At 47.9% G+C, this 13,717-nt stretch overlaps 2 protein-coding genes across 16 annotated transcripts in view; both read right to left on the reverse strand.

The window, feature by feature from the left end:
* Sec31b (SEC31 homolog B, COPII component) overlaps positions 1–3,539 on the reverse strand; it is a 30,333-nt gene extending 26,794 nt beyond the window's left edge. For 8 of the 15 annotated variants that reach the window (XM_076563165.1, XM_076563155.1, XM_076563161.1 and 5 more), the window contains exons 1-2: positions 3,408–3,539; positions 156–279 (exon numbers count right to left, since the gene is read on the reverse strand). In XM_076563165.1, coding sequence (XP_076419280.1) covers positions 156–234 — 79 coding nt within the window. In that variant the 5' untranslated portion in view covers positions 235–279; positions 3,408–3,539. Of the gene's footprint in view, positions 1–155; positions 406–3,225; positions 3,351–3,407 lie in introns of those variants that run through there. The other 7 variants (XM_042264124.2, XM_076563163.1, XM_076563156.1 and 4 more) reach the window with 3 other exon arrangements.
* A 3,732-nt stretch (positions 3,540–7,271) lies between these two features.
* Positions 7,272–12,510, reverse strand: Ndufb8 (NADH:ubiquinone oxidoreductase subunit B8). Its single transcript, XM_006988165.4, has 5 exons — positions 12,351–12,510; positions 11,982–12,108; positions 10,633–10,732; positions 9,689–9,844; positions 7,272–7,457 (listed from the first exon to the last, which is right to left on the reverse strand). The coding sequence occupies exons 1-5, from the start codon at positions 12,433–12,435 to the stop codon at positions 7,365–7,367; spliced, it is 561 nt and encodes a 186-aa protein (XP_006988227.1). The 5' UTR covers positions 12,436–12,510; the 3' UTR covers positions 7,272–7,364.
* Positions 12,511–13,717: the final 1,207 nt, after the last annotated feature.

A 13,717-nucleotide genomic window follows, 5' to 3' on the forward strand; every position in this document is an offset into this window, starting at 1 on the left:
GAGAGGTCATCTGTAAGCCACGGTCCAAGGTGGTTACCAGGGACCCCACCTGACAACCCTACAGCTTCCTCTTGGGTTCATTAAAGTGGCCTAGATACTAAGGTTTCCTTTGACATACAACTTCCAGCAGCTCCTAATCCAAATTGCCATCATACCTGTGGCCAGATACACAGGGTACTGGCTGGCTGGGCTCCATGTCTGGACGGCTGGCCTCTCAAGTTCCTTCAACTTCATGGTCTGTTCTGAAGGTTGCAGAAAACATATATGGCCCTTGACTCACTGAAAATAGAGACCAAAGATCTTAGGGCCAGAGATCCAGGGAGCATCCGCAGACACAGGTATTGTCTCTCTTCTCCACAAGATGAAGTATTTCAACAAATGCAGAATGCAAAAAACCAGATCATCTGTGGAGTTAAGGGCAGTTCATTTATTTATACAATTGCTAAAATTGAATTCTCTGAACTCCCAAGGGTTTTTTTTTTTTTTGGGGGGGGGGGTTTCGAGACAGGGTTTCTCTGTGTAGCTTTGCGCCTTTCCTGGAACTCACTTGGTAGCCCAGGCTGGCCTCGAACTCACAGAGATCCACCTGGCTCTGCCTCCCGAGTGCTGGGATTAAAGGCGTGCACCACCACCACCACCACCACCACCACCACCACCACCACCGCCTGGCGAACTCCCAAGGTTTAATCACACTAGTTACCACAGGCCTAATGGTAACAGCCATCAAACTAACTAATTTCTCAGTGACTTTGCCTGATTTCTGTGGCTTTAAATATTGTTTGTGAGCCAATGAACCCCATATTTATGTTATTGACATACATTTGTCCTTGGAGCACCAATTTCTATATTAAACTGCTAATTAAACATTTCTACTTGTGATGCACATCTATAATCCTAGCACTTAAGGGGCTGAGGCATTAGGATCATAAATTCAGGCAATCGTGAGTTACATATATAGTAAGACCTTATCTAAAAAAAAATACACTCACAAATACAGCAAAGATATCTAAGATAGTCTAGCTACAACAGAATTTTCTGTCCTATGTCCCTCCACAATCCTCTGTTCTTCATTCAGCTTTCTTCGTTGTGATAAATGGTATTTCTACCTACCCAAGCTCTCAGCCCAGAAACCTGAAAATCACCCTTGGTCTCTCCTCCCATTTCTAATCCATCATTTCATCTCCCTGGTTCTAATGTCCTTTTTCTACAGCCAATGCCACTAGTCTATTTGAAGGTACCATAGTCTCTCACCCGTATTACTACAAAAGTCTCCAAATGATACTCTCCTTGCTGCCCATGGCATCATCTAATTCATTTTCCACATCGAAGAGTCACTGAACTCAAAAAATAGGATATTGGCATTCCATCATGAAATAAGTGACCTAGCACATGGAGACTAAATCTCAGGCTTCAGCTCACTGCTACATCTTTCTGGTTTTCCTCCTACGTATTGTTCCCCAGCCACACAAGTCTTTTTTCATCTCAGGGCCTCTGCCTACACTGGGGCCTTTGCAAACCCTGCTTCCCATATGCTAATGTTCTTCCTTCACTCTATGCATAGCTAGCTTTTTATAAATCTTTTTGGGTGAGCATCCAGTATCTTCAGAGGTGACCTGCCCAACCCCAAACAGTCTCACTTGTTCTCTTTCTCACAATTTATTTATTTACAGCCACATTGCAGTCTCTTCCACCAATAGGTAAGCTTCATAAAAGCCAGCATCATTTCTCACTGTGTTCTAACTACTGCTCAAACCTATGATTAATACAGAGAAAGTGGAGCTGGAGAGATGGCTCAGCGGTTAAGAGCAATGACTGTTCTTCCAGAGGTCCTGAGTTCAATTCCCAGCAACCACATGGTGGCTCACAACCACCTGTAATGAGACCTGGTGCCCTCTTCTGGCCTGTAGGCACACATGCTGTATTCATAATAAATAAATAAATCTAAAAAAAGAATACAGAGAAAGTGCCTGGTATCTCATGAATGAATGAATGATCGGATGAATGTAAATACTCATTTCACTTTTGTTTTGTTTCATCTTTTAAATATTTGTGTTTATTTCATGTGTATGAGTGTTTTGCCTGCGTGTATGTCTGTGCACCACATGGGTACCTAATGCCTTCAGAAGTCAGAAGAGAGTGTTGGATCCCCTGGAACAGGAGTTACGCAGTTGTGAGCTACCATGTGGGTGGTGGGAACCCACCCCTAATCCTCTTGTAAGAATGGTATGCTGCTGCCGCTACCCACAGAACCATCTTTTCTTTCCTGTTTCTTTCCGTTGGTGTGGGGCATGGTCTCACATAACCCAGACTAGCTTCAAATTTGCTATGTACCTGAGAATAATCTTGAAGTATGGATTATCTTGCCTCTAATTCTCAAGTGCTGGGATTACAGGTGTGAACCACCACACCACATTCATTTAACTCTGTTATTTCCACTTCTAATGTACATTCAGGGTCTCATCCTCACAGGCTCCCAAAAGTGCAAAGAGGTAAAGAGGGGAACTTAGAGCCTACTGTGATCTGCTTGAGCAAGCCAGTCAGGGTAGATCACCTATTAAAAACAGGAGATAATATTACTTAATCTATACTGTTCTTTCCAGCTTGAAGAGAGCTTAAAGCTGTCAGTTAGGCTAAGATTTTTCTGGGAACTTCTAAACACTTGAAGCTCTGCTTCTCTTGTCTTTGGACCAGCAAACCATACCATTCCGTCACCAGTGCCGCCTGCTGGTCAGAGCCATCCGGTACAGAAGAGCAGCGATCACCAACAGCGCATTTGACAGGTACAACTCATTAATTTCCCTCCAGAGTTCTATAAACTGTTATCCCCATTCTGCACAGACAACAACCGGCTAAGCCGCAATGTAAACCCCGTGCTTTTAACCACGATATTGATTTAAGCAAAAATGCCATGACATGCTTAAACCACTGACTGAAGGAACAGGGAAAATCCGCTTTCCATACAGTTTGCTCTGAGGCATCAGTTTCTAAAAAGCCCCCGCTAGGGTCAGAACGGCTGGGGTAGTGGACGGGTGGGATGGGGTCGGGGAACCACGACCTGGGCGCCAGCTACCCTTGGCAGTCCAGGCCCTAGGGAAGGTCAACACAGATTCTCGCCCGCCGACTGCCCTAGGAGACACTCCACGGTCAGTTAGGAATGGCCAGGGCTCCCGGCCGGGCCAGGTCAGGGCCGGGGTGGAGGAGCAGGCGCACGCAGCGCTTTTGGACCTTGGCGGGGCTGGGGACCCGGCGTGGCACGGGGAGCCGGACCGGGTCCAGTCGGAGGGGTTCGTTCTGGGTGCTCCAGAGGCACGGCGGCCCGGGCGGGGTCTCGGCGACTGGCGAGCTCCCCGATGACATCCGCGGGAAGAGCGGTGCTCCGGGGCCCCGGATCCGCGGGGGAAACCCACCTGTGCCCAGCGCCCGGGTTATGGGTCATGTCCAAGCGAAGGGCTTTAGGGCACATCGCACTGAGGACGGCGGCTGCCGAGGGCCAAAAGAACACTTGATTTGGCAGCGACCCGCGACCCGCTCCCTCCACTCGCTCCTTACCAAGCTTCGGTAACGCAAATAAGCACCGACAGTGCAGAGGTTTCCCAGCAGGGCTATCCTCACTTGCCCTGTGATTGCACAGTTCTGGCGCCCAAGATCTAATCTATTCTAGTCTAGTCTATTTGAGCCAGGCTCCATGGATAGCCTACGTATGGAAAACACTATTTCTATTTATTATGTAGTTATTAAAGCGAAGGAAGACTGGGCCCTTAGCCCACGAGCTCTCGGTGTGATCCATTTAGCTAAAAAGAATTTTAAAAAAAGCAATCGAGGCTGTAAATAGCAGTGATACACACTGAAGCCCACCAGTAGCGGTGTCCACAAACTGATTAAGGGCTGTGCGTGGAAGGAGAGACGACTGTTGACCAGGGGCTTCATGGAAGATGTCAGGCACATTTCAGGCGCACGACCATTACTCCTTGGAGCTGAAAGAACACTAGGTGATGTCAACAAGAGGTGGCAAAGTGGCTAGGCGTCCTGGCATTTTCCATCCCATCAATCAAAGACTGGGTGAGAATGGGCGCCGATAGATTGTGGAATACCATCTAATTATGCGGTTAAGAGGGAATTACTGAAAATTTTGGACCAGTGGCACAAGTGACGATTGCATTTTGCATCTGGGCAGTATAAATCCCCTTGGAGAGACAAGAGCTGGAAGCAGAGATCCAATTCCAAGAGGAATAGAACAGCCCAGGGACCAGGGAAGAAAGCCTGGATTAATAGTGGTGACTGAAGGAAAGCTCCACCGGCTCGGCTCTCCTGACTGATAAAGCTAAGGATTCAAGACTGCTGAGGCTTAGGGCATTTCTCAAGCTCGGGCCGAAGGGGTCACCCAAGGCCATCAGAAAACAGATGTTTACATTGATTCATAACGGTAGCAAAATTACAGTTATGAACCAGCAACGAAAATAGTTATGGTTGGGGGTCACCCCAACATGAGGAGTGTATTATAGGGTCGTAGCATCAGGAAGGTTGAGGACCACTGGTGTAGTCAGGGTGATTGTGGCACTGTTAACAGAGCTAGAGATCTGGAGGAAGAGGAAAGAGAATGTGAAGATATCACATATGCTTTTCAAGTTGAGGGAACTGTGGCAGGTATAGATAACCAAGTCAGTTGATTTGAAAGTTCACTTGATTCATGAATTGTATGGTAACCCCTACCTGACTCACTTCTGAATCTGGGGTGCGCATTACCTGATGACAGACTCGGTAGTTCTGAGAGCAGGCTGGAACCCACATCCGGCACAGGTGTGCCGGGACCATTCTTGTCACATACTAAGCACTTAAACAACCATTTCTGATGTCCTCGCACAGAAACAGGTAGACCGGGGTGGCGTCAGGGAATGAACAAGGTCAATGGCTGGCTGAACCTTAGGGCTGGGGATGTGGATCAGCTGGTCCAGGGCTGCTTACCCCATACATTTGGAACCCTGGTTTTATTTCCCAGCACCACAGAAACCAGTTATGGTGGTGGCTACCTTGTAATCCCAGTACTCAGAAGGTAGAGGCAGAAGGATCAAAGTTCAAGTCCTCTTCAGCTACACAGCAAGTTCAAGGCCACCTAGACTACATGAGACCCTGTCTCACTCACTCACACTTAAACACATACACACTGAACCTTGATCAATACCCTAAAATTAGGAAATAAAGCAGAAGTCTTAACTACACTGATGGAGTACTACAAAAAGAAATCTGAACTGAAGTCATAAGGTTCAATTACCAGCACCCACACTGCAGCTTCCAACTTTCTGTCTCTAGTCCCAAGTATCCGATGCCATCTTCTGGTGGTACAGACTTGTACATGCTTTCTTATGGGTCAGGTTTCCAAGTGAAATACAGTTAGGAAAATATTCTTTTAATCTCAGCCAGGGCTACATAGTAAGGCTCTGTCAAAAAGGCAAAACCCTAAACACAGAATGTTTGTTGGGTCACCTGAAAAAGCAGATGCATCGACACAGGGGAGTCACTGTCACTGGGAAAACTCTGATGGGCAGTGTACTCAGCTCATCTTTGGATGTCCCCCCAACACATTCTAATTTTATAAAAACCCAGAGATGATACTTATAGCATTTCTTTTATCTGCTGGAGTTTCAAGCACGAACCACCATGTTTTCCTTCTGCTAATTCTTAGCCTCCTTGAAGTTGAACAGACATGTGCTTGGGTTGCCCGGAAGCCCGTAGTACCCACTCTTCAGTGGTCAGTCACACCAGTCAGGTCTACTTGCCATGGGCCTTACTGCTTAGTCCCTAAGACTGCATATGTGGTTATGTTGTAGATTATTCAATGACCACCCTGATGACTATTATTGCTTCCTTATAAACCTCAATCTGATCACTATACTTTTTAATCCTTTTTTAATTTTGTGTTTTGGTTTTTTTTGAGACAGGATCTTACTATGTAGTCTTGGTTGACCTGAAACTCACTGCATAGACAAAGCGAGCCTCCAACTCAGACATCCACCTGCCTCTGGTCTCCATGTGCTTGGATTAAAAGCATGTGCCAGCACATCCAGCTTTTGTTTTCATTTTTTAAATGAGTGTTTACCTGAACGTCTTTGTACCATATGTAGTGTCCCTGGAAGACAGAAGATAGTGTGTGATTCCCCTGGGACTGAGTTACAGACAGCTGTGAACCACCATATGGGTTCTGGGAAATGAACCCAGGTCCTCTGGAAGAGCAGCCAGTGCTCCTAAACATTAAGCCATCTTTCACTCACTTTAAATTCTTGAGACAGCATCTCATTATGTAGCCCTGGCCAGCCTAGAGCTCAAGAGATTTGCCTGCTTCTGCCTCCTGAGTGCTGGGATTAAAGTCATGTGACCAATCACTGTAGATCTGAGAACTTTGTGCAACTTCCAAACAAGACACCTAGAAGTCAGTGTTGGGGTAGTTCTCAGTAACATCGCTTGCATAGTCTTTGGTGATACCTGCATATGATTTTTATTTGTGGCTGACAAGGTATGTTTTAAAAAATTTTTAAGAAAATAGAGATGAATTCTGACAGACAATCAAAACCGTAGCTTTTTTCTAAGGCTGTCACAGGAGCTTGGATGCATCCCTTAATCCACAGTATAGGCAATGTTAATTTACTAAGAAGCTGTTTCAGACATCTCGCTTTGAGAGGAGGAATGCAGAAATGCCCCAGCCTTAGAGCAGTCCCTCCCCAGCTATCCCATCATATACTTGAAACATTACTTTCTTTTAAAACCTAACTATTATTGAAGAGTTTAAATAAACAGTCTTACTCTACAGTTCAGGATAGCCTCACACTCACTACACAGCCTAGATCAGTCCTGAACTCAGAGATCCTCCTGCCTCAGCCTCCAGAGTGCTGGGGTGAGAGGCATGCACCACACGTCTTTTAAACCTAACAATTGTTAATTAAAAGGTTCAGGTTGTTCTGACTTTTATAGCCTCACGATGTACCCAGGCTGGGGTCAAACTTGCACAACCCTGCCTCAGCTGCCTATGCTATCACGGGCGTGCTCCACAAACGTGGCTTTAAAGGAAATACTGTCCAAACTGGGAAGTCCGTCCTTCTTTGGCCCTTCCCTACCTGCGGTACAACCTGCAGCTCTCAAGAACCTTCAGAGCCCCAGAGGAACCAACTACTATCTTCTGACGCTCCGATCTCAGAGCTGGTAGGCAGCAGGCAGAGAGAAAGCACAAAGGTGAGGCTCTCACAGCAGTGACTAGTCCTGGGGAAATGAGGCACAGGAGCTGCAGTACGGAGCTTTATTAGGATTCCATTAAGGTTAAACCTCGAGGAATGAGGGAATCCTAGTTAGAGGGCACAAAAGCCCATGAAGCCTCCTCAGATCTCATAGTGAACCACCGGCTCAGGTTCTTTGGAAGGATCACCGCCTTTCTCCAGGTACAGGTTGTTGTAAGGGTACTGCTTCGGCCCCTAAAGAAGAAAACAAAACCAAAAACCACACAGGTCAGCAAGATCAACAGCCAGCCGGCCAATACCTGACTACACCCTACTCTAGTTAACGATGCTGCAGAGCAAATGGGTGAACAGTAGCCTCTGGTCAGACCCAGCTGAGCTAACGTGGCAGAAGCAATGCTCCTGGCCCCTGCTCGCCCACAGCAGAGAAAGCCTCAATTGTAAGGGAAGTGGTGCCTGCCCTGCAAGTGAGGTGGGGAAGGGGGACGTCCGAGCCAAAGCTTTCTAAATGAGACGATGCATCCATCCATCCTATTCTCTCGGGGTCGAGACAGACTCAATCTCCTGTAAGTCACTCAGCCTCTAATGGTTCCACCACTAAAGTGGCCTGGCAAATGAGGCGTGCAGGAGCAGCGGTGGGGGAAGCAGAGGAGACATGGCTGGGACATGCTCTAGGAGCGCCGGCTTCACCAGCAAACGGCCGCCAGAGGACACAGCTCACAGGGAGGAGAGGAGGGTGACGTGCTCACAGAACTGAGAGACGGAAGAGCCACACTGTCCCTCGCTCTCCTGAAGTGAGGTCAGTGCTCACCACAGCCCCACATGCTCTCAGCAGAGTCCCTGGGCTGGGCAAGAGGGCTGGTGTCAGTGCGCACGGCGTCCCAGCCACCTTCAGGACACTATCTCTGCAGAGGGAGCACCGGCAGCCGACTGCAAACCCTGCAGCTTCTCTGCCTGCGGCTCTCTTTCCAACACACCCTGGAGACTACTCCCAGATAAACCTTCCCGAGAACCTGGCCCTCGTCATGTCAGTCTTCCAGTCAAAAACAAAAACGGCTCCCTGGTACTAGAGGCAGCCCAAGACATTCCTGCATCCCTATCCCCTGGCACAGTCTACATCTGGTACATAGTAGAGGTTGTATAAATATTTGCTCAATTAATAGACCACTATGCCATCAAGTTCAAATCCTCAGATATGCAATAAAAGCTGCTCAATGGAACTAATCAATTCACCTCACAGTGTTTTTTAATATAGTGATCTTCAATTCTAAATGCCTTTTATAACTACCTAGAGATTGTTGAAAATATTGATTCTAGAACCCTATCGTGGAGCCATAGCATTAGGACTTCCAAGGACCAGGCCTGGGGAATATGAATATACTGTAGTTCTCTAGGAAACTCAGTCCCTAGCTGGTTATCTAGGAACTATTTTTCCCCCCAAGACAGGGTTTCTCTGTATAGTTTTGGTGCCTTTCCTGGAACTCACTCTGTAGACCAGGCTGGCCTCGAACTCACAGAGATCCGACTGCCTCTGCCTCCCGAGTGCTGGGACTAAAGGCGTGCGCCACCACCGCCCGGCTAGGAACTATTTTTTTAAACGACCGCTTTAAATTTTTGGCTATTTTACAATGACATCTACTTCTTGACTATCCAAGTGTGTGGGCACACTCTCGCCATGGCACCCATGCCGAAGTCAGGGGGCAACTCACAGGAGCCAGTCCTCTCCCTTACCCACGGGGTCCCAGGGACTGAACTCAGGTCAACAGGGTTGACAGCAAGGGCCTTCCCCACTGAGCCTCTCACAGGCCTGAGTCACCAGCCTCCTCTCCTACTGCTCTGACTTCCCCAGCACCCAAACCCTTTCTTTTGGCCTCTAGTTTCAATCCCGCTCCCTCACAGCAGCCCCCCCTACTCTGGGCGTTTATTATAGGCATACATAGACAGACCACGCCAGGCTCTCACAACACGGTCAAATGATGCTCATTATGTCGTTTCTCTAAAATTTCTTAAAACTTCCTTTAAGCTGGAAAGTATTTTCTATGTCCTCTGAATTCTTTGGAGTATAACTGTCTATGCTTACCATGGACACTATTTACTCTGCAGATAGTGCCCTTCATGTGTCCAGTACAGGACAAGGTTTCAGCTCTAGATTCTTTGACTCTGCCTTGAAAGGCCATTCACTAAATTGTAACTGGTAACTACCACCCTCAAATGGAAACTCTGAAGATTAGCTTCCACATTCTCCTCCACTATTTGATGCTAAAGTCTGTCTTTTCAATTAGACTGGTCCACAGGCAGAGGGAGAGCAGTGCTCTGACGATTGTGCTGCTTGATAAGGCCTTCATTTTCCTATCTTCTAAAACTCTAGGAAGCCAAACTTGGTATTGGCTAGTTTCCTACTCCAGAGACTTCACTCTCAGGAAAGGAGGCAAAGCAAACATCCTTTGGGGAGGACATAAAATACTCACCACAGGCTGGTAGGAGGGGAAAGTCTCTCCAACCCAGAACATGAAAACCATGAAAGCCACGAAGCCGAAGAGATGTTTACACATGACATCCCAAGAAACAGGTGTAGGGGATGTGTCCACACGATTCCTGATATACATGTCTAGGTCCCAGTGCATCTGTGGCAGAAAGGCATATAACTGTCACAAACTGTTCTTCCTGCAAAAGACGGGTGTGCTGGCTAGTCTTATGTCAACCTGACACAACCTGGAGTCATCTGAAAGAAGAGAACCTCAATTGAGAAAATGCCTCCATAAGACCCAGCTGTAAAGCATTTTATTAATTAGTGACTGATGGGGGAGGGTCCAGTCCATTGTGGGTGGGACCATGCCTGGACTGGTAGTCCTGGTTTCTATAAGAAAGCAGGCTGAGCAAGCCAGTAAGCAGCACTCCTCCATGGCCTCTGCACTAGCTCCTGCCTCCAGGATCCTGCCCTGTTTGAGATCCTGACTTACTTCGATGATGAACAGTGCTGAGGAAGTGTAAGCCAAATAAACCCTTTCCTTTCCAACTTGCGTTTTGGTCATGGTGTTTCATCATAGCAATAGAAACCCTAAGACAACAGACAATCTAGAATGGCCAGAGCCTGATACAAGGCTTAACAGAACCATTCCACTTCCTGGGGGCAATTTCTGAGAGGCCCCGGACGCACAGAGCCAGCAAAGATGAAAGGCAGCTTGATCTAGGGTAGCTCACACTTGACACACACAATGTTCACAGCACGCAGGACTCTAGGTGTTCCTATAAGGTCCGTCCTGTGTACCACATGTACAACTCCAGGCCTCACATTACTAGACATTGCTTCCTTGAGCAGAAAAGCTTAGCAAAAAAGTACTCCATGAACTAAAGAGAATCCCAGGAAAACACAAGAAAACTGAGAGAAGTGAAATGGGCATGGTTTTCTCACCGTTTCGCCCCAGTTCAACCTCAGTTCTGAGTGATCCCAGTCATACCACGGATCCCTCTCCAGCTGTGAGCGGTCAGGGAGCTTTGGGTAGTCACCGTACCTGAGAGACAGACAGCAAGAACTTCTGGAAAGGGCTGGAAGCAGTGGCTGACAATTCAGTGCCCTCATCTCAAAGATGAGAAACAAAGAGACAGATATGACTACTTAAGGATAGAAGAACCTACCCCAAATCAAGATCTCAGGTTCTAGTACTAATAAAAGAACAAAAAAAAAGTTCAAACTATATTTAGAGGTTATGTTAAATCCTGAAACAACATGGCCTTATCTTCTTTTACACAGAAAAGTCACACAACTCTATAATTAGGACTAAAAGGGAGTTTTAGCAATCAATTATTCCATTCCTTCATCAGACAGGCTCCAACTACAAAGCCATCCACATGTGCTGGAATAGAAACAAAAAAGGTACACATTAAAAAAGGCTTTTTTCCCCCTCCATAACTGCTGTGTTTCTTAAACACAAGTTGATATACATCCTCATGCTTCAAACGCCTCGTGGGAGGTCTTGCTTAGCTGGGTTCTCCCCCAACAAATCCAAGTTCCCCTTATACAGACTACTACCCTGTCCATAACACAGTAAAAAAACATGGAAAATGATCGTAAGTGTCAAAGAATGTCAAAGAAACTGACTGGGAAACAAGAACAAGAGGTGCCAGGAGGGGAAATTCTAACACAGGAAGTGAGGGTGATGTTTAATTACTATACATCATTCACCGTGCTTCATGGATACAGGGGCAGAGGAACTAACACCAAATGGAGAATGAGGGCTGGCATTTAATTTGCTGAACAGTTGATGCGCTTTTCACATCTCTAACGTCAAAAAGAGGGGGGCGGTGAGGGATAGACAAATTTTTGAAGAGACATATACAAATACGGAGCACACCATCCACGATTAAGGTTCTCGTGACAGGAGTGCAGCTCCAGCCTGGTCACGTGCCTAGACGACAGCACCTGAGCCCAGCAGATGCTCAATCTAAATGAAGCCCAGGACTCTGGATGGAGCCAAGGAAGAATTTCGCTATTCTGGAGTCCTCGGGGGAGCCATTAAAACCTCGGCTCCCTCATTTGAGGAAAACAGCTTGAGCCAAGGAAAAAATTGAAGTCCTCTCGGCTGCAGCTGCTCACTCACCCACTCCCACCGCCCCCCACCAAGAAAAGCACCCACACCATTGACTCTGACTGGGGTCACAGGGTTCGAGAGAAAACGTCAGAGTCGCACCACCCGATCGCACCACGGGCTTCATCCATCACTGCCCCTAAGGCGAGCAGACCTCCCCGCGACCCCACCTCACCCCATGCCTTCATCCGGGTACGGCTCGTAGTCTTCCACGCGCATATTGTACTTCTTGGCGGCCGCGGCCCGCTCCTCTGGCGTCCTAGGATACGGCCCCGGCAGCATGTCCTTGGTCATATGGAAGGCTGGGCGCAGAGGGGTGCCGGTCAGATGGCCCCGCTTCTCTAGCCACCCAGAAGGCACTGAGCCGCAACGACTGCAGAGGTCGGAGTTAGGGGAACCCTCCATGCCCTCTCCCGGACACGCTGATGCACCTGCCCCGCGGCCGGGACGCCGCCGCCGCCGCTGTACCAGGGACGCCCCCTCCCGAAGCCGCCAACGTCAGCCACCCGCTTCCCACACCCGCCCCTCGCGCGTCCCTGCGGACCTCTCCGTGCCTCCAGGGGCACCACACCGCGGGCTGCCCTTCGCAGCCACCGGACTCCCAGGGCCGCAGCCCCGGCCGCCGCCATCTTCACCTTCGCGGCCGTTCGCCCTGCACATGCGCAAAGGCGAGTCACGGTGGCTGAGCCGGGCCAAACGCGACCGCTGAAGCCGGCGCGGAGGTCTCCCGGGTCAAGCTGGGCGGGCTTTAAATACGCTGTAGATCCTAGGCGGCGAGCGGACGGCAGGAAGGAGAGGAAACAACGCTACTTTTTATTTTCCTTTTCGCCTTCAGCTGCCCGAGGCTCGTTCAGGGGTGTTCCCACCGAACGTCTCAGACAACTGACCAAAGTAAAACCAGCTTACTCCTTCCTCAAGTTGCTTGCCTCTCCCACCCCCACCCCCACCCGCCCCATCGGCGTTTCCACCTTCCGTCCTCACACGTCGTCGTTTCTCAGATTTAGCTCTTGGTTTTGTTTGATCCTTTCCTTAGATGCTCGGAGTTGGCTCCTTAGTCTCAATTCATCTAAACGTCCCGGTCACCTCAACCCAACAAATAGAAAGCCAAGCCTATTACCAGAGGCGGCTCCCTTGACACTGCCCCAAACCTCCAGGAAAATGCCAGGAAAACCAGATTTCAAACCGAACACAATTAACAAACTCTAACACGGTCGACTGGGAGACATGTTTGCATACTATTAAGTTTTCATTTTACTTACACAAGTAGGGGGTGGATATTTTACATATGCACATATTTCTATCAGTTCTTAGGACAAAAATCCCTGTAATAGAATCCTTGCTTACTGTGTACCAGAGCAGCAAACACAGACGTGTCGTCTTCAATGTGTAAATTTGGGGAGGATTATTGCAGTGCATTTTGTCCCCTTGCAGAATTGCTAGACATCATCAGAATTAATTTGACAACATCTGCATTTAACTAATAGCAATCCCTGACACCATCAGAATTAATTTGACAACATCTGCATTTAACACATAGCAAGACCTGATCTCATGTGGTTCAAGAAACAAAGTAGGTCTAATATCATTTATATACAAAATAATTTATTCTTTTTTAAAAGAAAATGATGTGTTTGGGTGCTTTGCCTCCATGGGTATCTGTGCACGACATGCACAAAGTGCTGGAGGAGGCAGGCCCAATAGCAGTATCTCATTTTCATTTGCTTAACTTTGATGACTAGTGATATGTAGCAAAGAGAATGAGAAAATAAAGCGGGGAGGGGGTAGCTGGGCCATGGTAGCACACACCTTTCTCTTGTTGAGACAGAGTCTCACATAGGCCAGGCTTCCCTAGAACTTGATAGATACCTGAGAATGATCTTGAACTTCTGATTCTCCTGCCTCTACCTCCAA

Source organism: Peromyscus maniculatus, chromosome 1 (assembly GCF_049852395.1).
Source record: "Peromyscus maniculatus bairdii isolate BWxNUB_F1_BW_parent chromosome 1, HU_Pman_BW_mat_3.1, whole genome shotgun sequence".
NCBI classification, from domain to species: domain Eukaryota; kingdom Metazoa; phylum Chordata; class Mammalia; order Rodentia; family Cricetidae; genus Peromyscus; species Peromyscus maniculatus.